Here is a 23,698-nt window from a genome sequence, read left to right as displayed (position 1 = left end):
ACAATAAATCTTGGAAAACAGAAAAAAACAAAATAAATAAAGAAATAAATAAAAACAAGTAGCCAAAACATGGAAAGAGCTCAGCTACCCATCGGCAGAGGCATGGCTAAAGAAGTGGTGGTATGTATATACAATGGAATATAACTCAGCCATCAGAGAGAGTGAAATCTTAACATTTGCCATGATGTGGATGGAACCAGAGGGTATTATGCTAAGCGAAAAAGTCAGTCAGAGAAAAACAAATATCTTATGATTTCACTCACATGTAGAATTTTTTTTCAAGATTTTATTTTATTTAAAGATTTTATTTATTTATTTGACAGACAGAGATCACAAATAGGCAGAGAGGCAGGCAGAGAGAGAGAGGAGGAAACAGGCTCCCCACTGAGCAGAGACCCCCTATGCAGGACTCGATCCCAGGACCCTGGGATCATGACTTGAGCCAAAGGCAGAGGCTTTAACCCACTGAGCCACTCAGGCGCCCGTCACATGTGGAATTTAAGAAAGAAAACTGATGACAATGGGGGAAGGGAAGGGAAAATAAAATAAAATGAAAACAGAGAAGGAGAGAAACCATAAGAGACTCTTAACTGTAAGGAACAGCAGCTGAGGGCTGCTGGAGGGGGGTGGTTGGGGGGATGGGGTAGCTGGGGGATGGGCATGAAGAAGGCATGTGACAGAAAGAACACTGGATGTTACATGCAACTGATGTAAAACTGAAACTAATGTAAAAAAGTGGAAGACCTGACTTTGTGATTGGAAATGAGGTAGGGAGGCTTTCTGTCCAACGACTGGCAGCACGATAAGGAGGAAAATCAGAGAAAGGTATAAAATAAAGGAAAGAAGTGGAGTTTAGTTTATCTTTTTCTTTCAGTATTTTGTTTACATTCCAGTTAGTTAACATATAGTGTAGAATTCTCTTCCGATGCTAATGGCCAAAGACACCAGAAAATTCCCCTCACTTTATCAGTGGTCAGAAGCTTGCAAAGATGGCCACGGGCAGGTACAGCTTCCATCCCACAAGGCTACCAACAGCTGATAGTGCAGGACAGGCATGAGGGTGGAGTGGAGAAGCTCTTGCACATGGCTGAGGAAAGACTCTGCCTCACCTGGGAAGATGGGCCTGTTTCCTGACCCCACAGATCCTCTCCTAAAGGAGTATGTGTGGGGAGGGCTTACAGCATCCACATCCGCAGAACAACACGGAACTGTGGTAGGTGGTACCAATAGACTATGGGTACCCACTGCTGAGGGAGTTTCTCTGGGCCACACAGCTGGTGCAGAACCTGGGGACATTTCTGTCCCCCTGCCTCTCCATTCAGGTTCCTTTCACCAGTGCTGCATTCCTGACTTACAAGGTGACTCTGACGGTGTGTGTCCATCCCTGTTCCCCAGAACCTACACTGGTGTTTGCCAAGGGCCAGCCAGTACACAAGGAGGTGCAGGCCAAGGCAGGGGCCAGTGCTACCCTGAGCTGTGAGGTGGCCCAGGCCCAGACAGAGGTGACGTGGTACAAGGACGGGAAGAAGCTGAGTGCGAGCTCCAATGTGCACGTGGAGGCCAAGGGCTGCAGCAGGCGGCTGGTGGTGAAGCAGGCGGAGAAGGCGGACACTGGGGAGTACAGCTGCGAGGCCGGGGGCCAGAAGGTGTCCTTCCGCCTGGACGTCACAGGTCAGTTCTTTCTGGTACCATCTTGTCTTGTTTGGAGGTAATGAAAGCATTGCATTGCAGAACCCACAGGCTCTGATGCTCTTTCCCTTAGTCTTCATGTTTCACCTTGGCCATCCTGTTGTCTTCTATTTTCATAGGCATGGCTATGACTGGTGGAGGTTTAATGAGAAGGGTGCATATGGAGGGAGAGGGAGCCCTGAGCAGTGCTTTCATGTCCTAATGCTTAGTCATGCATCTCAGCACCTGCAGAGAACTCTCCCAGCATCCCTTGGTGCCCAGGACAAAGGTTGTGCTTCATGCTTGGGTGCTGAAGTAGCTCAGCATCTCACACCTTGGTTCTGGGTGCCCCAGGTGCCCTGTTCAGGATCACATGGGATTCTTGCTAGTGAGAGACATTTTGATTTCTTTAAATCAGGATGGGGAAGTTTTGACCATATAATCACCCTTACAAATATCTCAACTGAACTTTGGATTGTGATGTTTTAGGACACCGTTTTACACATGGATATATGCTATCTGTGCACCTCAAGGCAGGGACAGTTACCAGATCAAGGGGACAAAATAAGACAGAAACAGATTCTTGCATAAGTGGACTCCTGCCAAACCACAGGGTTTTTTGGTTTGTTTGCTTGTTTTGTTGTTGTTGTTGTTTTACTGCAGTGTCTATGCAAGAAGTAGAGAAGGATTGTTGTTTTCATAAATAGTGCTTGGATCATTTAACCATATGGAAAAAATTAAATTTTACTGGGAATCCACACAACACCCAAAAAACTCCTGGTAGGTTAGAGACCTCAGTATAAAAGCTAAATTCCTAAAACCCTGCAGTGACAACACAGTTTTTTAAAGACCTGGATAAGGGAGGATCTCTTTAATAGTGTACAAGTGCCCTACAAGCAACAGGGCAAGATAGACATATGTGACTACATTAAAACCCAAAATCTCGTTCATCAGAAGAGGCCATGAGAGAGTGAAAAGGCAAATCCCAGAGTTGGGAAAAGAACTTTAAGCCACATAGTTGTCATTTCTTAACATGTAAATATGTAAATATTGTCTTAAAATGAATAAAGATAGTACTGTTGGTGTATGAGCAAACCCACGAACAGTGTCACCACAGAAGAGCAAAGCGTTATGGCCAGCCCAGTAATGTTGGAGAAGGTGCCCAGCCTCCTGAGTCAGCAGACAGAGACAATCAAAAGGAAGGACAGTGACTCCCGCCAGATGGCCATCAGCTGATAATACTAACACAGGAAACAGCTTGGAGTCTCAGGAGCTTTGTAGACTAGAGGTGGAAAAATTACCTTCAAACCATACAGAAAAGATCTGAAGAAATGTAGAGGAACACATGTGTCATGACCCCACAGAGCCATGCACAGGGAAAGTTTCTCAGACTCCCTACCTGGATCAGTCCATGGGGACTGGGTGTAGGGTCCCCACCTGGGACAGCCCACGGGGAGCAGGGGTGGAGTGTAGATAAATTATGTTAGCTGTTGCTGAGAAAGTGGTAGAACTCCACACCACACAGCTGGTGCAAAGCCTGGAAAGAGTTCTAGTCCCCCTCCTCCCTGTTTTGGCCTATTTTCCCAAATTTAAATTTAAAATCAACTAATTAACATGTGGTGTATTGTTTGTTGCAGAGGTAGAATTCAGTGATTTGTCAGTTGTATATAACTCCCAGTGCTCATTACATCACCTGCCTCCTTAATGCCCATCACCCTGTTACCCCAGTCCACCACTCACCTCCCCTCCAGCAACTGACAGTTCTCTTCCTAGAGTTAAGAATATCTTGGGACGCCTGGGTGGCTCAGTTGGTTAAGCAGCTGCCTTCGGCTCAGGTCATGATCCCAGCGTCCTGGGATCGAGTCCCACATCGGGCTCCTTGCTCAGCGGGGAGCCTGCTTCTCCCTCTGCCTCTGCCTGCCATTCTGTCTGCCTGTGCTCGCTCTCTCCCCTTCTCTCTCTCTGATAAATAAATAAAATCTTTAAAAAAAAAAAAGAATATCTTAGGGCCTGTCTCCCTCTCTGATACTGTCTTGTTTTATTTTTCCCTCCCTTCCCCTATGATCCTCTGTTTCGTTTCTTAAATTCCACATATGAAAAAAAAATTACACATATGAGTGAAATCATAGGATAATTGTATTTCTCTGATTGACTTATTTCACTTATTAATACCCTGTAGTTCCATCCACCTTGTTGCAAAAGCAAGATTTCATTTTTTTTTGGATGGCTGAGTAATATTCCTTTCTGTGTATATACACCATGTCTTTATCAATTCATCTGTTGATCCCAGGGCTGTATTTTTTTTTTTTTTAAACCACAGATGTGTCCTTGGAATTTTTTTTTTTAAAGATTTTATTTATTTATTTGACAGATATCACAAGCAGATGGAGAGGCAGGCAGAGAGAGAGAGAGAGAGAGGGAAGCAGGCTCCCTGCTGAGCAGAGCCCGATATGGGACTCGATCCCAGGACCCTGAGATCATGACCTGAGCCGAAGGCAGCGGCTTAACCCACTGAGCCACCCAGGCGCCCCCCAGGGCTGTATTTTTGACCTACATGGTATGTTTGACTTCATGCATCCTTCCCTGTCCTCAGAGCCGGCTGCTGTGTTTGTCAAGGATCAGCCAATGAACAGTGAGGTACAGGCCAAGGCAGGGGCCAGTGCCACCCTGAGCTGTGAGGTGGCCCAGGCCCAGACAGAGGTGACGTGGTACAAGGACGGGAAGAAGCTGAGTGCGAGCTCCAACGTGCACGTGGAGGCCAAGGGCTGCAGCAGGCGGCTGGTGGTGAAGCAGGCGGGGAAGGCGGACACCGGGGAGTACAGCTGCGAGGCCGGGGGCCAGAAGGTGTCCTTCCGCCTGGACGTCACAGGTCAGTTCTTTGAGGGTATGAAATGAGCCTCACTGGGAGATGAATTGGGACTGGCCGATAGCCTAAACACACCCTTTTGTTCTTTCCATTAGACTACTCTCTTCATGTCTTCTATCCATTCACATATGGTTTTAATGCCCATGTGGGACCAAAGAAACATGATTAGAGGAGGAAAGTGGTTGTGTTATACCACAAATTGTGTGTCCATGTAGCAGAGCTGGTCACATTTTCCCAGCTCCTGCTCAGAACCCACTGGTGAACCTTGGTGTCTGGGGGTAAGGATATCCCTGATGCTTGGGCTGAGGTAGACCAGACGTCCCTCCCCTGGAGTGGTTGGGGAAGGTCGTCTGTGTCTTCCTCAAACATACTTGAGAGTTCCTGCTAGCAAGAGATGTTTGACTTCACTGAACCAGGAAGACAGGAAATCTGGGCCACACGATCACACTTGGAGTTTTCTCAGGACTGTGCTCTGAGTTTTCACAGTTTTAGGTGTTTTGGGACACTTCTGCATTTTCACAGGGTTCTAGAAGTTCTCTCTGTACCCATATGTAGCCACATCTAGGTCCGTATATTATAGCAGCATCTGAGTAGCTTACCCTCCAGAGAGCAGAAAATTACAAATCAATCAGTTCTAGGGAACTGTATTGAAACTTCTACAAGAAAAACAAGACAAGCTGTGCAGTCCTAAAACTCAGAATAAGTGGAATGACAACAAATAATCTTCTCAGAGAATGCTATTCAAGCCCAGTAGCTCTACTGTTAAATTTTACCAAATATTCTGGAAAGATAGTATTCCACGTTCATAGAATTCTTATAGAACATAGAAAAAAGATAGTCTTCAACTCATATTTTGTAGGTAATATATCAATCCCAAAATATGACAAGGTAAATATGAAGAATTCATATAGTCCACCATAGTCTGATTCCTGGAATGTAAGGCTCCTTTCACATAAGAAACTCTAGAAAATGAATACAGAGCTTGATGTGAACAAAATGAAAGAAAAAAATCCATGTTGTTTCCCCAGTAATTGGAGAATTAAAAAAAAAAAAAGCACTAGATAAGATATAGCATCATGAATCCAGGAAAAATATTTTATAATACTTAGCATCAATTGCTGACACAAAATTGTTCACAAAGTACAAATAGGAGGTCTTGTCCTTAAGTGTACTAATTGGTGGTTTTGAAAAAACTAGCTGACACTTCATGTGAAATCTTGAAAGTTTTGCCTCTGAGATGGGACCAAGACAGGGAAGCCAGGTGTCACCACTTTTATGTAACATTTACAGCACACCAAGGAAGAAAATAAAATGCAGGTATAAAAGCTGGAAAAATAACAAAAACAGAGCTAAGAAATGAAATAGTTATCAATATAGAAAATCCAAACAGTTAATTGTTTGATGGAAAATGGAGTGGGGAAAGACTGCAACACACAAAAATCCATATACAGGAAACATTTTTATATCTAGACACCAAATATATGGAGGATGACGTTTTTAAAAATTTCTTTTCACTGTAACAATTCATTGCTTTTGCACCACACCCAGTGCTCCATGCAATCTGTGCTCTCCCTAATACCCACCACCTGGTACCCCCAACCTCCTACCTCCTGCCCCTTCAAAACCCTCAGGTTGTTTTTCCAGAGTCCATATTCTCTCATGGTTCACCTCCCCTTCCAATTTCCCCCAACTCCCTGCTCCTCTCCATCTCCCCATGTCCTCCATGCTATTTGTTATGCTCCACAAATAAGTGAAACCATATGATAATTGACTGTCTCTGCTTGACTTATTGCACTCAGCACAATCTCTTCCAGTCCTGTCCATGTTGCTACAAAAGTTGGGTATTCATCCTTTCTGATGGAGGCATAATACTCCATCGTGTATATGGACCACATCTTCCTTATCCATTCGTCTGTTGAAGAGCATCTTGGTTCTTTCCATAGTTTGGTGACTGTGGCCATGGCTGCTATAAACATTGGGGTACAGATGGCCCTTCTTTTCACTACATCTGTATCTTTTTTAAAAAATTTTTTTCAATTTATTTATTTTCAGAAAAACAGTATTCATTATTTTTTTCACCACACCCAGTGCTCCATGCAATCCGTGCCCTCTATAATACCCACCACCTGGTACCCCAACCTCCCACCCTCCCGCCACTTCAAACCCCTCAGATGGTTTTTCAGAATCCATAGTCTCTTGTGATTCACCTCCTCCCCTTCCAATTTACCCCAACTCCCTGCTCCTCTCCATCTCCCCATGTCCTCCATGCTATTTGTTATGCTCCACAAATAAGTGAAACCATATGATAATTGACTGTCTCTGCTTGACTTATTGCACTCAGCACAATCTCTTCCAGTCCTGTCCATGTTGCTACAAAAGTTGGGTATTCATCCTTTCTGATGGAGGCATAATACTCCATCGTGTATATGGACCACATCTTCCTTATCCATTCGTCTGTTGAAGAGCATCTTGGTTCTTTCCATAGTTTGGTGACTGTGGCCATGGCTGCTATAAACATTGGGGTACAGATGGCCCTTCTTTTCACTACATCTGTATCTTTTTTAAAAAATTTTTTTCAATTTATTTATTTTCAGAAAAACAGTATTCATTATTTTTTTCACCACACCCAGTGCTCCATGCAATCCGTGCCCTCTATAATACCCACCACCTGGTACCCCAACCTCCCACCCTCCCGCCACTTCAAACCCCTCAGATGGTTTTTCAGAATCCATAGTCTCTTGTGATTCACCTCCTCCCCTTCCAATTTACCCCAACTCCCTGCTCCTCTCCATCTCCCCATGTCCTCCGTGTTATTTGTTATGCTCCACAAATAAGTGAAACCATATGATAATTGACTGTCTCTGCTTGACTTATTGTGCTCAGCATAATCTCTTCGAGTCCCATCTGTGTTGATACAAAACTTGGGTATTCATCCTTTCTGATGGAGGCATAATACTCCATAGTGTATATGGACCACATCTTCCTTATCCATTCGTCTGTTGAAGGGCATCTTGGTTCCTTCCACAGTTTGGTGACCATGGCCATTGCTGCTCTAAACATTGGGGTACAGATGGCCCTTCTGTTCACGACATCTGTATCTTTGGGGTAAATACCCAGTAGTGCAATTGTAGGGTCATAGGGAAGCTCTATTTTTAATTTCTTGAGGAATCTCCACACTGTTCTCCAAAGTGGCTGCACCAACTTGCATTCCCACCAACAGTGGAAGAGGATTCCCCTTTCTCCACAACCTCTCCAACACAAGTTGTTTCCTGTCTTGCTAATTTTGGCCATTCTAACTGGTGTAAGGTGATATCTCAATGTGGTTTTGATTTGAATCTCCCTGATGGCTAGGGATGATGAATATTTTTTCATGTGTCTGATAGCCATTTGTATGTCTTCATGGGAAAAGTGTCTGTTCATATCTTCTGTCCATTTTTTGATATGATTATCTGTTTTGTGCGCGTTGAGTTTTAGAAGTTCTTTATAGATCCTGGATATCAACCTTTAGTCTGTACTGTCATTTTCAAATATCTTCTCCCATTCCGTGGGTTGCCTCTTTGTTTTTTTGACTGTTTCCTTTGCTGTGCAGAAGCTTTTGATTTTGATGATGTCCCAAAAGTTTATTTTTGTTTTTGTTTCCTTTGCATTTGGAGCAATATCTTGAAAGAAGTTGCTGTGGCTAATATCAAAGAGATTACTGCCTATGTTCTCCTCTAGGATTCTGATGGATTCCTGTCTCACGTTGAGGTCTTTTATCCATTTCGAGTTTATCTTTGTTTGCAGTTTAAGAGAGTGGTCGAGTTTCATTCTTCTATATGTAGCTGTCCAATTTCCCCAGCACCATTTATGTTAGAGACTGTCTTTTTTCCACTGTATATTTTTTCCTGTTTTGTCGAAGATTATTTGACCATAGAGTTGAGGGTCCATATCTGGGCTCTCTATTCTGTTCCACTGGTCTAGTGTCTGTTTTTATGCCAGTACCATGCTGTCTTGGTGATCACAGCTTTGTAGTAAAGCTTGACATCAGGTAACCAATGCCCCCAGTTTTATTTTTGTTTTTCAACATTTCCTTAGCAATTCAGAGTCTCTTCTGATTCCATACAAATTTTAGGATTGTTTGCTCCAGCTCTTTGAAAAATGCCGGTGGAATTTTGACCAGAATGGCATTGAAATTATAGATTGCTCTAGGCAGTATAGACATTTTCACAATGTTTATTCTTCCGATCCAAGAGCATGGAATGGTCTTCCATCTTTTTGTGTCTTCTTCAATTTCTTTCATGAGTGTTCTTGGGAGATGACTTTTAAGGGAATTTTTAAGGTGTTACAGTAGCATTGGAAGGACCCTATTACCAATTCCTGTCTAATAAAGGATATTTAAAAGGTTTTTGGGAAAAATAATTCAAACATCATTAAGAAACAGAGAAAAAAATCTAAATCATGGGTAGAAAGTGATGGAAGACCTAAATGTGTTCAATCCTCATCATAACCCAAATAATAGCTCTTTGTGTGCAAGACTATTGACAAGTTGATTGCAAAAGCCAAAGTGTACCAAGTCACTCCTGAATAGAGATTGTGGGGACATTTGCTGTGACTGCTATCAAGGCTTTTTGTAAAGCTACAGCAAGTCAGACAAGTGGTTCTCTGAGCAGGGTTTGAGAAACAGCCCAGAGGAACAGAACAGTGAACCAAGAAATAGCTCTGTATAGAACCTCATGCCTTCTCTTTTTCGTTTTTGTTTTTACCCTGGTGCTAAGTGTGAAGGTGGTAAAGGGACAGTCTTTTCACAAATAGTGATAAGATATTTAACCATGTGGAAAACTGAAATTAAGTTGGATGTCTATTTCTTGCCTTGCCAAACAGTCAACTCCAGGTGGGTTAGAGACCTCAATGTAAAACAAGTTCTATTGAGACAATGTAGGTCATTCATGACCTCAAGGTTTTGAAAACTTCCTTAAACCGAACAAAATGCACAATACAAAAAGGTCAAATTAATATATTTGCCTGTAATAGAACTCTTAGCTTCTTTTTTTTTTTTTTTTAAACCAGAAACATCATAAAGGAACAGAAAGGCAAGACACAAAGATGGGGAGAACACATAAAAACTCTAACATATAATTATTTAAAGAGCTCTTAAATAAATCTGAATGAAGACAATGCTGTTGAAAATGGGGCAGAACATTTGAGAAGTGACACCATGGAAAAGCAAACATTAATGACCAAAGACTTCAGGATAGGTAATCCACTCCTGAGTCATCAAGACATGCAAGAGACAGCTATAGAATGTACAGTGTCAGTCCTGGAGGTTGCAAAAAGTTGACAACACAGAGAAGGCAAGAATGTGGAACAGCAGGAATTGTCCTGTATTCTAGATGATGCTCCTTGCAAATCACGTGCGGGAATCCTCTTGGCACCTAGAGGCATTGGGCATGTAGCCATCATGACCCACAGTTCCCATGTGCTCAGAATTCCCACCTAAACAGCCTAGATGGAGCAGTGATAGAATGTGGGTACCCACTTGGGACAGCAACCAGGTGGAGCAATGGTAGAATATATGGTCTCCATCTGGAACATTGTATGGTCTCCTACACAGAGCAGGGAGAAAATGGGTACATAGATTGTGTTACACAGTGTCAAGAAGACTATGGAGTTTTCCAGATCACACAGTGGATGCGGAGCCTGGAGACGTTTCCAGGTTCCCTGCCTCCCTCTTTAGTCATTATTGTCTCAATGCTGCCTTCCTAATGGACATGGTCTCTCCAATCATGTGCATCTCTCTCTGTCCCCAGAACCCTCTGTGGTGTTTGCCAAGGAGCAGCCAGCACGCAGTGAAGTGCAGGCCAAGGCAGGGTCCAGTGCCACCCTGAGCTGTGAGGTGGCCCAGGCTCAGACAGAGGTGACGTGGTACAAGGACGGGAAGAAGCTGAGTGCGAGCTCCAACGTGCACGTGGAGGCCAAGGGCTGCAGCAGGCGGCTGGTGGTGAAGCAGGCGGGGAAGGCGGACACCGGGGAGTACAGCTGCGAGGCAGGGGGCCAGAAGGTGTCTTTCCACCTGGATGTCACAGGTCAGTTCCTTCTGGTACCACCTTGTCTTGTTTGGAGGTAATAAAAGCATTGCATTACAGACCCCACAAGCTCTGGTGCTCTTTCCCTTAGTCTTCATGTTTCACCTTAGCCATCCTGTTGTCTTCTATTTTCATAGGCATGGCTATGACTGGTGGAGGTTTAATGAGAAGGGTGCATATGGAGGGAGAGGGGCCATCTGTGCCCTGAGCAGTGCTTTTGTGTCCTAATGCTTAGTCATGCATCTCAGCACCCGCAGAGAACACTCCCAGCGTCCCCTGGTGCCCAGGACGAAGGCTGTGCTTCATGCTTGGGTGCTGAAGTAGCTCAGCATCTCACACCTTGGTTATGTGACTGTGCTTCTTCTGGTTGCCCCCGATGCCCTGTTCAGGATTGCATGGGATTCTTGCTAGTGAGAGACATTTTGATTTCTTTAAATCAGGATGGGGAAGTTTTGACCATATAATCATCCTTAGAAATGTCTCAACTGAACTTTAGAATATAATGTTTTAGTTGTTTTAGGACACTGTTCACTGTTTTGCACATGGATATGCACCCATATAGGTAGCAAATCTAGACCCATGTTTTCCTTCAAAGGCTGTGCAAAGTAAACAGAACCAGAGCGTTGGTATGTATGTGCCTGAGATAGTCACATGCAAGTTCTGGAATTCTCTTTCTAAAGAAAATCTTATTTCCTTGTGTCCTCAGTAAGACCATTCCGTATCAGAATTCCTCTTGGACTTTAATCTACAGGTTTAGAAAGGGAGGAAGTAAGCATTCTAGGCTATATCATCATGCTTTGCTATAGATGAGTCCTTGTGGTGGCAGTCATTGGGTGGTGTAGGAGTATATAGTGGCATTTCCTTGTGGTCATGTGTATTTGTGCCTCTGGGATGCTTTATGGGGAAGTCCGAGGGCTAAATGTATTCATTTTGGTAAATTTCTCTTAAGCTCAGAGAATGCTGGGCAGTAACACCACATTGACCCCCAGGTGCCAACATACAATAGTTATGATAGTATATCAGTATATAATATTTTGGGGTGTGTACAGATACCACAAAACTTACATATCTCTAAAATGATTTTTTGTGAGAGTATGGCATGTTATTTTATGAAATCAGTTCACAGAGTTTTGATAAATTGGCCAAATTCTTAGAAAAGCATATGAAAAAGTGACACAAGAAGAAATAGATAACTTAAGTAGTCCCATCACTTTAAGTGCATGTAAATAGTAATCAAAATTTTCACAGAGAATGATCTAAACCTAGTGGTTTTGTTGATAAATTACACCAAATATTCTGGAAAGTAATTATTCCATGTTCATGGAGATTTTCCTAGATAATAAACTAAAGATATATATCCTCCAGTTTGATTCACAGAGCTAATATAATACAGTACCAAAATCTGACAAGGAGAGTAGGAAGGATTAAAATTTTATGCCAATCTCCTGTGGATAGCTAGGCCATGTCTTCAACAAACTATTGGCGAAGTCATCTGAGCAGGATGTCAATGAAAATACACTATTTTGAAGTCTTAGTCTAGGAATGCAATGTTGGTTTGATAGTCAAAACATTAGAAAATCACTGTAGTTGATCCTTGCATGATGAAGGGGTAGGGGTGCAAATTTCCCATGTAGCCACAAGTCCATATATAACTTTTGAGTCCCCCAAAACTTGACAGTTAATAGGCTATTGACTGAGACTCCAATAACTTAGTTGATTAACACATATTTTGTGTGCTATATGTACTATACATTGTATTCTTACAGTAAAGTAAGCTAGAGAGAAGAAAATGGTATTAAGAACATTACAAGAAAGAGAAAATACATTTGCAGTTCTGTAGTGTATTTACTGAAAAAAATCTGCATTTAAATGGACCTGTAATGTTCAAACATCGATTAAGAATCAACTGTATAATGTGACACTAACTGCTTAAAGGAGAAATTGATTAAGAATCAACTGTATAATGTGGCACTAACTGCTCAAAGGAGAAAAACAATAGCTTATCTCAATAAATGCAGAAGAAAGTTTGATAAAGTATAACATAAACCCCAAGCAAATGTTTGATAAATTTTAGCCTCCATTCATGCTATAAAATTCTTAACCAACTAGCAGTAAGCCAATTCTTCCATACTTTGATAAACAGTACTACAGGAAACAACAGAAACATCATACTTAATGCAAAACCCTGAGGGGTTTACCTATGAGATAGGGATTAAGAGAAGAAGGTACACTGTTAACACTCACAGCACTGAAGGAGGAAATAAAATGCTTAAAACTTGGGAAACAGGGTAAAATTCGTAGGTGATATAATCACCAAGTCCGAAATTCCAAAGGAAAATTGTTAGACTTTGTGTGTAATCAGAAAGATAACCATGTACAAATGTGAACACATAGTAAATGCTTCTGTATGTATATACCGACAAGAAACCATGTGAAAGTGAAAATTTAAAAGATTTATAATGGCATCAGAAGTACCATGTTTCTAATTCCAAATCTAATAAAACGTGCTTAGTAACTTTGTGAGGGAAAATTATTGAACATTTTTGAGAGAAAATAAAGAAGGTCTAAGTAAATGGATAGGAATCCATGGAACAATCTGAGATGTTCATTGATAATTCAAATCCAAGCAGATTTTCTTTGGGAGGATGGTGGAGGGTGGCGAAAATTGATAAGTAGTTTCAGTGTGAGTATTTGCACTACAAATACCTGCCATAGCATTACTATAAAGCTACAGTGACGTAGACAGCCAGATCGCAAAGATTGGACAGTTATCAGATAAAAAGAACAGAATAAAGAGCTCAGAAACAGACCCATCCGGGCGCCTGAGTGGCTCAGTTGGTTAAGCAACTGCCTTCGGCTCAGGTCACGGTCCCGGAGTCCCGGGATCGAGTCCCACATCGGGCTCCCAGCTCCATGGGGAGTCTGCTTCTCCCTCTGACCTTCTCGCCTCTCATGCTCTCTCTCACTGTCTTCTCTCAAATAAATAAATAAAATCTTAAAGAAAGAAAGAAAGAAACAGACCCATCCATATACGAACTCCTGCCTCATCTGCACTTTTTCTTTTTTGACAGCATGTCTGGTCTTTGCAATAAGAAAAATAATTTTTTGCCATTAAACCATATGGGAAAAAAGTTGTCAGGTAATTCACAGTGCACACAAATCCAATCCTAAATGAGTTGGAGACCCCAGGGCGACAGGTGGCACAATGACCCTCTGAGATGAGGAGGAATCCTCTGAGATGAGGATTAGATTACAGTCTAATAAGGGAATTCTGACACAACAGAAATGCACTAGCCACCTTGGGACAGGAATGACAGGATTGCCCACAAAGAAATGAAAATCTTTGATTCATTAGAAGACACCAGAAAAGAGTAAAAAGACAAGCCACACACATGTGGAAGAGAGACACCTGTCATTCAAATAGAGCTCCTAAAAATAAATGTGAGAAAGACAGGCAGGGCTATTGGCCATTGGACAAATACATGACACTGACATTACCTAAGAGCAAGCAGTAATGACAGGAAAGACTAGAGAAGTTGCTCCACTGTGTGAGTCATGAGAATATGCAACAAAAAAAAAAAAAACAAAACAAAACAAAAAAAAAACCAAACCAAAACAAAACAAAAACAAAAAAACCAAAAAACCCCCCAAAATCCACAACAGGCACAACTACATATCACCAAGACTGCCAGCAGTTGTCAGGACAGAACTTGAAACTCTGAAGCCTGAGTAACTCTGTGCACTAAAGGGAAGGGGCTCCCTGAAAACTTTGTGGGAAGACTTTGCATCCTCTGGGAAGGTTGAGGTGTGCAGATAGCAGGAGTCCACAGGTTCCTGTGAACAGGAGTCTCTTTCAACATTCATACCTGCAAGACCAACATGGGGCAGTGACATAGTGTCTGGTCTCCACAAGGGACCAGTGGAGAAGTGGTAGAATTATCCTCACCTGGTACAGCTCACATGGAGCAGAGATAGAATGAGAGGTCCTCATCTGGGACAGCCCATGTGGAACAGTGATAGAATGAGTGGTCCTCATGTGGAACAGCCCATCTGGAGCAGTGATAGAATGACTGGTCCACAACTGGGAAAGCCCATGTGGAGCAGTGATAGAATGCATGGTCACCAGCTGGGACAGCCCCATGAAGCAGTGATAGGATGCGTGGTCCCCACCTGAGAGAGCCCACGTGCAGCAGTGATAGAATGTGTGGTCCCACCTGGGACAGCCCATGTGGAGCAGTGTTAGAATGTGTGGTCCTACCTGGGATAGTGCCCGTGGAGGAGTGATAGAATATGTGGTCATCAATGGGACAGCCCACATTGAGTAGTGATAGAATGTATGGTCCCTACTTGGGACAGTCCTTGTGGAGCGGTGATAGAATGTATGGTCACCATATGGGACAGCCCACTTGGAGCAATGATAGAATGTGTGGTCCCCACCTGGGACAGCCCACATGTAGCAGTCGAGAATGTGCGGTCCCTATTTGGGACTACCCACATAGAGCACTGATAGAGTTTGTGGTCCCCACCTGGGACAGCCCTTGTGGAGCAGTGTTAGGATGCAAGGTCCCCACCTGGGAGAGCCTACATGGATCAATGATAGAATGTGTGGACCCACCTGGGATAGCCCACGTGAAACAGTGATAGAATGTATGGTCCCCACCCGGGACAGCCCACGTGGAGCAGTGATATAATGTGTGTTCTCCCACCCACAGGGCTGATGGGATTGGGTAGGTAGATTGTGTTGCTTAGTGTCAAGAAGGCTATGGGGCTTTTCTGGACCTCACAGCGGATGCAGAGCCTAGAGACGTTTCCAGTTCCTCTGCCTCCCGGTGTAGTCCTTCTTCCCCTAGTGCTGCCTTCCTAAGGCACATGGTATCTTCAATCATGTGCATCTCTCTCTGTCCCCAGAACCCTCTGTGGTGTTTGCCAAGGAGCAGCCAGCATGCAGTGAGGTGCTCTGCAAGGCGGGGTCCAGCGCCACCCTGAGCTGTGAGGTGGCCCAGGCCCAGACGGAGGTGACGTGGTACAAGGACGGGAAGAAGCTGAGTGCGAGCTCCAACGTGCACGTGGAGGCCAAGGGCTGCAGCAGGCGGCTGGTGGTGCAGCAGGCAGGGAAGGCGGACGCCGGGGAGTACAGCTGCGAGGCCGGGGGCCAGAAGGTGTCCTTCCGCCTGGATGTCACAGGTCAGCGTTTGGGTTAAAACTCTAGCCTTGATCAAGGGTGATAGAATGTATGGTCCCTACCTGGGGCAGTCCACATGGGGCAGTGATAGAATGTGTGGACCCCACCTGGGACAGTCACGTGGAGCAGTGATAGGATGTACTGTCCCCACCTGGGACAGCCACGTGGAACAGTGGGAGAATGTACGGTCCCACCTGGGACGGTCCACATGGAGCAGTGAGAGAATGTGTGGTTTACTCCCGGGACAGCCCAAGTGGAGCAGTGATAGAATGTGTGGTTCCTACCTGGGACAGTCCACGTGGTGCAGAGATTGAATATAATGTCCTCACCTGGGATAGCCACGTGGAGCAGTGAGAGATTGTGTGGTCCCCATCTGGGACAGCCCGCTTGGAGCAGTGATAGAATATATGGTCCCCAGCTGGGAGAGCCCACGTGAGGCAGTGGGTAATGTACGGTCCCTACCTGGGACAGCCCATGTAAAGCAGCGATAGAATGTGTAGTCCCCACCTGGGACAGCCATGTGAACCAGTGAGAGAATGTGTGGTCCCCAACTGGGACAGCCCACATGGAGCAGTGATAGAATGCATGATCCCACCTGGGACAGCCAAGTAGAGCAGTGACAGGATGTGTTGTTACACCTAGGACAGTCCTCGAGGAGCAGTGAGAGCATGTATGGTCCCCATTTGGGACAACCCATGTGGAGTAGTGATAGAATGTGTGGTCCCCACCTGGGACAGCCACATAGAACAGTGATGGAATGTGTGATCCCCACCTAGGACAGCCACGTGGAGCAGTGATAGAATGTGTGGTCTCCACCTGGCATAGTCCATATGGACAGAGATAGAATATGTGGTCCCCAAGTGGGACAGTCCATGTTGAGCAGAGATAGAATGTGTGGTCCCACCTGGAACAGCCCATGTGGAGCAGTGATAGAATATATGGTTCCAGCTGGCACCACCTACATTGAGCAGTGACAGAATGTGTGGTCCCACCTAGGACAGCCCACATGGAGTAGTGATTGAATGTATGGTCCCCACCTGGGACCACTCCCACATGGGACCGCCCCCATGGAACAGTGATAGAATGTGCTTTCCCCACCTGGGAGGGCCCACGTGGATCAGTGCTAGAATATGTGGTCCCCAAGTCTGACAGCCCATGTTGAGCAGAGATAGAATATGTGGTCCCACCTGAAACAGACCACATTGAGCAGTGATAGAATATGTTCCCCAAGTGGGACATCCCACATGAAACAGTGGTAGAATATATGGTCCCCAGCTGGGATAGTCCACGTGGAACAGTGATAGGATGTATGTTCTCCTATCCACACTGCTGGTGGATGGGGTAATTCGATTTTTTTACTTAGTGTCAAGAAGGCTATGGGGCTTTTCCAGACCATACAGCTGATGCAGAGCCTGGAAACATTTCTAGTTCCCCTCCCTCCCGGTGTAGTCCTTCTTCCCCCAGTGCTGCCTTCCTAAAGCACATGGTATCTTCCATCATGTGCATCTCTCTCTGTCCCCAGAACCCTCTGTGGTGTTTGCCAAGGAGCAGCCAGCATGCAGTGAAGTGCAGGCCAAGGCGGGGTCCAGTGCCACCCTGAGCTGTGAGGTGGCCCAGGCCCAGACAGAGGTGACGTGGTACAAGGACGGGAAGAAGCTGAGTGCGAGCTCCAACGTGCACATGGAGGCCAAGGGCTGCAGCAGGTGGCTGGTGGTGCAGCAGGCAGGGAAGGCGGATGCCGGGGAGTACAGCTGCGATGCGGGAGGCCAGAAGGTGTCCTTCCGCCTGGACGTCACAGGTGTGTGCCAGGGTTCCGTAAAGGTAATAACGTCCTGACAAGTCAGGAAAGGAGCCCCTCTTGGACCGGATAGGGGGACAGTTGTGTGTTGCACCTGTGTTGGGTTCTCTGTGATGGGCCCAGCCCAGGATTCTGTCTACTGCCCAGGTGCTCGGACTGGAGAACTGCAGTCCCTCTTTTTGGCTGTTCTGGGCATCCACTTCCCCAAGCATCTCCCCTTCTGCCAGAATCCCACTGTAACCAGCAGATAACCAGCCATGAGCCTTTCTTGGTGTCCTGTAGACCCCTAAGGCCTGTGGCCTGTGGCAGGCACCATTCTCTGTCTAGGGCTGTCACGTTCTAGGGAAACATGAGCACACATGTGGAGCTGGGCAGCTGTGGAGCCTCACTGGAGGGGCTCTTGTCTTGGGATCCTAAGTGTCCGGCTGTGATGTGGTCAGCCGTGTGGGCTTGCCCTTGCTTGGATGCCCATCCTGACCTGGGCCTGGCCAGACTGTCCTTTCCTGCCTCCCCTCCTGGGCCTGCTTCCCGATGCCCTTCTGTAATATGGACCCAGGACTGCTGCTGGGGACGATGGGGCCCAAGCCAGGAACACAAGAGCCCTGCTCTTATGCTCACTGACCTCCCCCCAGAGCTGGAGCCCGAGTCCCCCGCCCTGGAGAGACCTGGCCACAGGGAGCCTCTGGTGGTCAGGGAGCATGAGGACATTGTCCTGACAGCCAAGCTGGCCACATCCTCTGTGGCCGCGGTGACGTGGCTCAAGGATGGTGTGGAGATTCGCCGAAGCAAGCGGCACGAAACAGTCAGCCTGGGGGACACCCACACCCTGACCATCCACGGGGCCCAGACCCTGGACAGTGCAGTCTACAGCTGCCGTGTGGGCACGGCAGGGCAGCACTTCCCTGTGCAGGTGGAAGGTCAGCAGGGCTGGGGGCAGTGTTCTGGGAACCCCATGTGTGCAGGGGGCGGGGCTGGAGTGGGCTGTCCCCAGTGAGTGCCAGCCAAAGTCCCGCAGCTGATGCCCCTTCCTGTCCTGCAGAGGTGGCCACCAAGTTCTGCCAGCCCCTGGAGCCTGTGAGCGGGGAGCTGGGGGGCACGGTGACGCTGGTGTGCGAGCTGAGCCCGCCCCAGGCCGAGGTCGTGTGGCGCTGCGGGAGCATACAGCTCCGGGCTGGGAAGCGCTTCCAGATTGAAGCCACAGGGCCCCGGCGCTGCCTCACGGTGTCAGGCCTGCGGCTGGAGGATGCGGGGGAGTACACGTGTGAGACTCGTAACGACCGCACCAGCGCGCAGCTCACCGTCAATGGTACTCAGTGGAGGGCCACATATGTGGGTGGGCGGGCAGTCGGGCAGGGCATGCCTGGGCGGCTGCCTGGTGGAGATACCCTTATCCACAACTGCAGGGTGAGGCCTCTCAAGGAAAACCTCTGTCCGCAGCCCCCCGCACGGTCAAGTTCACATCAGAGTTGAGGGCGGTGGTGGCCGAGGAAGGTGGAGAGGCCACCTTCCAGTGCGTGGTGTCCCCGGGCGACTCGGCAGTCACGTGGTTCCGGGACGGCGCCTTGCTGAAGCCCAGCCAGAAGTTTCTCATCTCCCAAAGTAGTTCCAGCCACAGCCTGACCATCTCTGGCCTGACCCTGGAGGACGCTGGTCAGATCACTGCAGAGGCTGAGGGTATCCAGTCCTCAGCTGCTCTCCGGGTGCGAGGTGAGTGGATGGGGCCTCAGGGAGGGCCTCTCCATGGGCTCATTCCCTTGCAGCCTTCCGCTGCCAGCCTGGGTCCAGCTGGTCTGGGTGACCTGGATATTTCACAAAGGTGGAGAGGGGGGATGGGCGGTGCCCAGGGGCCGGGTACCTACTTGGAAGGGGACACAGTAAACTGCCAAAAGGCGCGTCTGGTTGGGGAGTGGGCAGAGGTTGAGGCTGTCCAAGGAGGCTTCCTGAAGGAGGCATCCTCAGCTGAGCCCCATGGATGGAAATGGAGTTGGCAGCCAGTGCAAGCAGAGGCAGGAGGTGGGGATGAACTTCACTGGCTGGAGCCAGGACCTCTCCTGGGGAGCTGTTGCAGGTTCTGAGTGAGAGTAATGTGCACACATAGACCTTCTGGGGAGATCACGGCAGAGCCTGGGACTGGGAGGCCCACTTGCATCATGCTTTTCATTCCTTAACATGGAGTGTCCAGGGTCTCCCTAGAGCAGAGTGGCTGGTGCTACAGGTCCAGGGGCTCAGTCTGTTGCACCAGCTCCCTGTGACCTGCTGCTGGTGGTCATGGGTCACACTTAGGAGTTCTGGGCACTGTGTCTGGCCTGGTTGTTGGCCAGGGAGCAGGAGAGGAGACACGTGTTGGGGAAGGAGCAGCCTCCCAGAGCCTCAGCTTCTTCCCATGAAACTGTGCCCATGCAGGTGCACAGCTGAGCCTGGCTTCCTTCCACATAACTACGCATGCAAGTGCGCAGCTGATTCTGGTTTCCTCCCATGTAACTGTGCCTGTGCAGGTGCACAGCTGGGCTTGGCTTCCCCACATGTAATTGTATGTGTGCAGGTGCACAGCTGGGCCTGGCTTCCTCCCGCATAGCTATATGTGTGCAGTTGCACAGCTGGTTCTGGTTTCCTACCACGTAACTATGCCTGTGCAGGTGCACAGCTGTACCCAGCTTCCTCCGACAAAACTGCTTGTGCAGGTGCACAGCTGAGTCCGGCTTCCTCCCATGAACTGTGCCCATGCAGATGCTCAGCTGGGCCCAGCCTGGAGGCGGAATGTGAGGTCATGGTGGGGAGCAGGTGTGCCATTGAGGGGTGGGGTAGGGGGTGGAAGGGCCCTCAAGCTCTGGCTCTTCCAAGAGTGGTCTGGGTGACTGTGGTGACTTCCCTTGTTTGTGACCTCAGAGGCTCCGGTGCTATTCAGAAAGAAGCTGAAACCCCAGACGGTGGAAGAGCGGAGCTCAGTGACCATGGAGGTGGAGCTGACGCGGCCGTGGCCCGATGTCAAGTGGACACGGAATGCAGCCGCTCTGGCGCCAGGCAAGAACGTGGAGATCCACGCGGAAAGCACCAGTCACCGCTTGGTTCTGCACTGTGTGGGTTTCGCTGACCGTGGCTTCTATGGGTGCGAGACTCCAGACGACAAGACGCAGGCCAAGCTCACCGTGGAAAGTGAGCAGCCGTAGCAGGCGGGGCCCCGGAGTCAGGAAAGAGGTGGGAGGGGGAGGGGATGGATGTCCCCCTGCAGGGACAGGCCCTGGGGGGTGCTGGGAAGGAAGGGGTGGGCCTTTGGCTCTGAGGCCCCATGGGGAGGTGAGTGAGGGCTGGCCCCGCGGGCTAAGGTGTCTGTGCAGTGGCTTACCCTTGCCCCTGCATGTGTGCTCAGTGCGCCGGGTCCAGCTCGTGCGGGGCCTACAGGCGGTGGAGGTGTCCGAGCTGGGCACAGTCAGCATGGAGGTGGAGCTATCCCACGCTGACGTGGAGGGCAGCTGGACGCGGGATGGCCTGCGGCTACAGCCAGGGCCGACGTGCCAGCTGGCCGTGCATGGCCCCATCCACACGCTCACGCTGTTGGACCTGCGGCCACAGGATGGCGGCCTCGTCACCTTCAAAGCTGAGGGGGTGCACACGTCCGCGCGGCTCATGGTAACCGGTGCGTGGGCCTGGGTGCACCCTGCTCTGTCCCCCAGGTAGCCTGGGGAGGCGGGTGGGCTGGGGTGGCAGAATCCTGGGCTCTGGGCTCTGTGTTTCATTCCTAGAACAGCTGTCTGACACCGCCCTGCTCAGGCCCCTCTTGGCTCTGCCTCTCACCCTTCCCCTCCTGCCACCCTAGAGCTGCCTGTGAGGTTCAGCCGCCCCCTGAAGGACATGGTGGCCACAGAGAAGGACAAGGTGACCCTGGAGTGTGAGCTGTCACGCCCCAATGTGGATGTGCGCTGGCTGAAGGTGCCTGCCTCTCACCCGAGTACTCTGGCTCCCTCTGCCTCTCTTGGTGGCCTGTCAGGCACGGGATGGCTCTGCTGGGGAGTCCCAGCACCTGACCCAACCTCATCCCTCCTCAGGACGGTGTGGAGCTGCGGGTGGGCAAGACAGTGGGCATGGTGGCCCAGGGTGCCTGTCGGAGTCTCATCATTTACCGGTGTGAGCTCGGGGACCAGGGCGTGTACGTGTGTGACGCCCACGACGCTCAGAGCTCAGCCTCCCTGAAGGTGCAAGGTGGGCCAATGAGGGTCAGAACCTCCTGGCACCCCCACATTCCCCAGTGGGGGGCTCAGCCCCCTGGCTCACCCTGCCCTGTCCCCTCCAGCAGTCCAGGTGGGAGGGGGGAAGGGGCAGCTTCGCGTGTCCAGGGGTGACAAGGCCCTGCTCATTACCCCAGGTCGCAAGGTCCAGATCGTGAGGCCCCTGGAGGACGTGGAGGTGATGGAGAAGGAGGGTGCCACGTTCTCCTGTGAGGTCTCGCTCGACGAGGTGCCGGCCCAGTGGTTCTGGGAGGGCACTAAGCTTCGGCCCAGTGACAACGTGCGCACCCGTCAGGAAGGTGCGGTGGTGGGCAGGCTTCGGGAGGGCATGTCCTCCTCCAGTCCACAGGCCCTCCTTCCCCCAGCACTGAGTGGCCTGTGTTTCCAGGAAGGAAATACACTCTCATCTTCCGGAAGGTCCTGGCAGAAGATGCCGGGGAGATCAAATTTGTCGCAGAAAATGCAGAATCACGAGCACAGCTCCGAGTGAAAGGTGAGGGAGTCCAGGGGAGGGTCTGTGCTGGGCAGTGTGTGGGTGCACACACACCTTTTGGGCCTTCCAGGGGCTGACAGGTCCGTTGCCACAGAACAGGCGTGGGGCACCCAGGCCTTTCTTGGGAGGACAGCAGTGACCCAGAAGGAGAGGTCTTGGAGATTCAGCCTTTTGTATGAGGGCTCAGGGTCTCCTTGTTAAAATTGGGACTGGAGCAAGTGCTGGAGAGGTGGTGAGGGCAGATGGCACCCCTGGCAGGTGGGGGGGCAGGTGGACCCCAGCAGGTGTGGAGCATCAGCCCTTAGCTGGTGGCCTTGGTGACAGTGAGGGCACCGAGAAGAGAGAGTCAATGGCAAGGGAGGGGCAGGAAGGCATAGGAGGCATGGATTTGCTTGATGCAGGGGTGTGCGGGGGGGGAGGTGTGAGGAAATGTGGCAAAGCAGGGATGTGTGGAGAGCAGGGGTGCACGGAAGGAGCTTGTAAAGGGCTAGGGGCACGGAAGTGGGTGTGCTCAGCTTCCTCCCGGTCAGCTGTGTGTGTGGGGTCCCAGAGAAGCCCGATGGAGACACTCGGCATAGCCATCACTGGACAGTGAACCGGGCCAGCGTGGGCTGTTCTGCTGGAGCGTGGTGGGAGTCTGCTGGTTGGAGGCTGAAGAGCACCCACACCAGTTTGGGTGTGGGGTTTTGGAGCTCTGAGCACCCCCAACCACACCGGCCACACCCACAGAACTGCCAGTGGCCATCCTGCGGCCGTTGCGGGACAAGATAGCCATGGAGAAGCACCGCGGCGTGCTGGAGTGCCAGCTGTCTCGGGCCAGTGCGCAGGTACAGTGGTTCAAGGGCAGCGTGGAACTACAGCCCGGGCCCAAGTACGAGATGGTCAGCGACGGCCTCTACCGGAAGCTAATCATCAAGGATGTGCAGCCCGAGGATGAGGACATGTACACCTGCAACGCTGGAGATGTGAAGACCAGCGCCCAGTTCTTCGTGGAAGGTGCCGGCAGCACCGTGGGGGCGCCTCTCCCGAGTCCCAGGGCAGTGGGCGGTCCTCCTTGCCGGACCGCGCCAGTGACCAATCAATCTCTCACCCACAGAGCAATCCATCACCATCGTGCGCGGTCTACAGGACGTGACCGTGATGGAGCCTGCCCCCGCCTGGTTCGAGTGCGAGACCTCCATTCCGTCGGTGCGGCCGCCCAAGTGGTTCCTGGGAAAGACGATGCTGCAGGCGGGGTCGAACGTGAGCATGGAGCAGGAGGGCACCGTGCATCGCCTGACTCTGCGGCGCACCTGCTCCACCATGACCGGGCCTGTGCACTTCACCATCGGCAAGTCGCGCTCCACCGCACGCCTGGTGGTCTCAGGTGAGCGCACGGCGTGGGTGGGCTGCACACGGACCTGGAT

The 23,698-nt window shown here is 49.2% G+C and overlaps 1 protein-coding gene across 1 annotated transcript in view; it reads left to right on the top strand.

Annotated features, from left to right (window-relative positions):
- OBSCN (obscurin, cytoskeletal calmodulin and titin-interacting RhoGEF) overlaps positions 1-23,698 on the top strand; it is a 138,618-nt gene that overhangs the window by 42,530 nt on the left and 72,390 nt on the right. Inside the window, 16 exon segments of the mRNA XM_059176109.1 lie at positions 1,396-1,671; positions 4,262-4,537; positions 10,321-10,596; positions 15,505-15,780; positions 17,301-17,576; positions 18,209-18,493; positions 18,616-18,882; positions 19,014-19,283; positions 20,463-20,729; positions 20,944-21,210; positions 21,391-21,503; positions 21,620-21,773; positions 21,937-22,098; positions 22,188-22,292; positions 23,022-23,288; positions 23,389-23,658. Of these exon segments, the coding sequence (XP_059032092.1) occupies positions 1,396-1,671; positions 4,262-4,537; positions 10,321-10,596; positions 15,505-15,780; positions 17,301-17,576; positions 18,209-18,493; positions 18,616-18,882; positions 19,014-19,283; positions 20,463-20,729; positions 20,944-21,210; positions 21,391-21,503; positions 21,620-21,773; positions 21,937-22,098; positions 22,188-22,292; positions 23,022-23,288; positions 23,389-23,658 (3,807 nt within the window).

The sequence above is a fragment of the Mustela lutreola genome, chromosome 5 (assembly GCF_030435805.1).
Source record: "Mustela lutreola isolate mMusLut2 chromosome 5, mMusLut2.pri, whole genome shotgun sequence".
In the NCBI taxonomy this organism is placed as follows: Eukaryota; Metazoa; Chordata; class Mammalia; order Carnivora; family Mustelidae; genus Mustela; species Mustela lutreola.
This window is presented reverse-complemented; position numbering and strand designations above follow the sequence as displayed.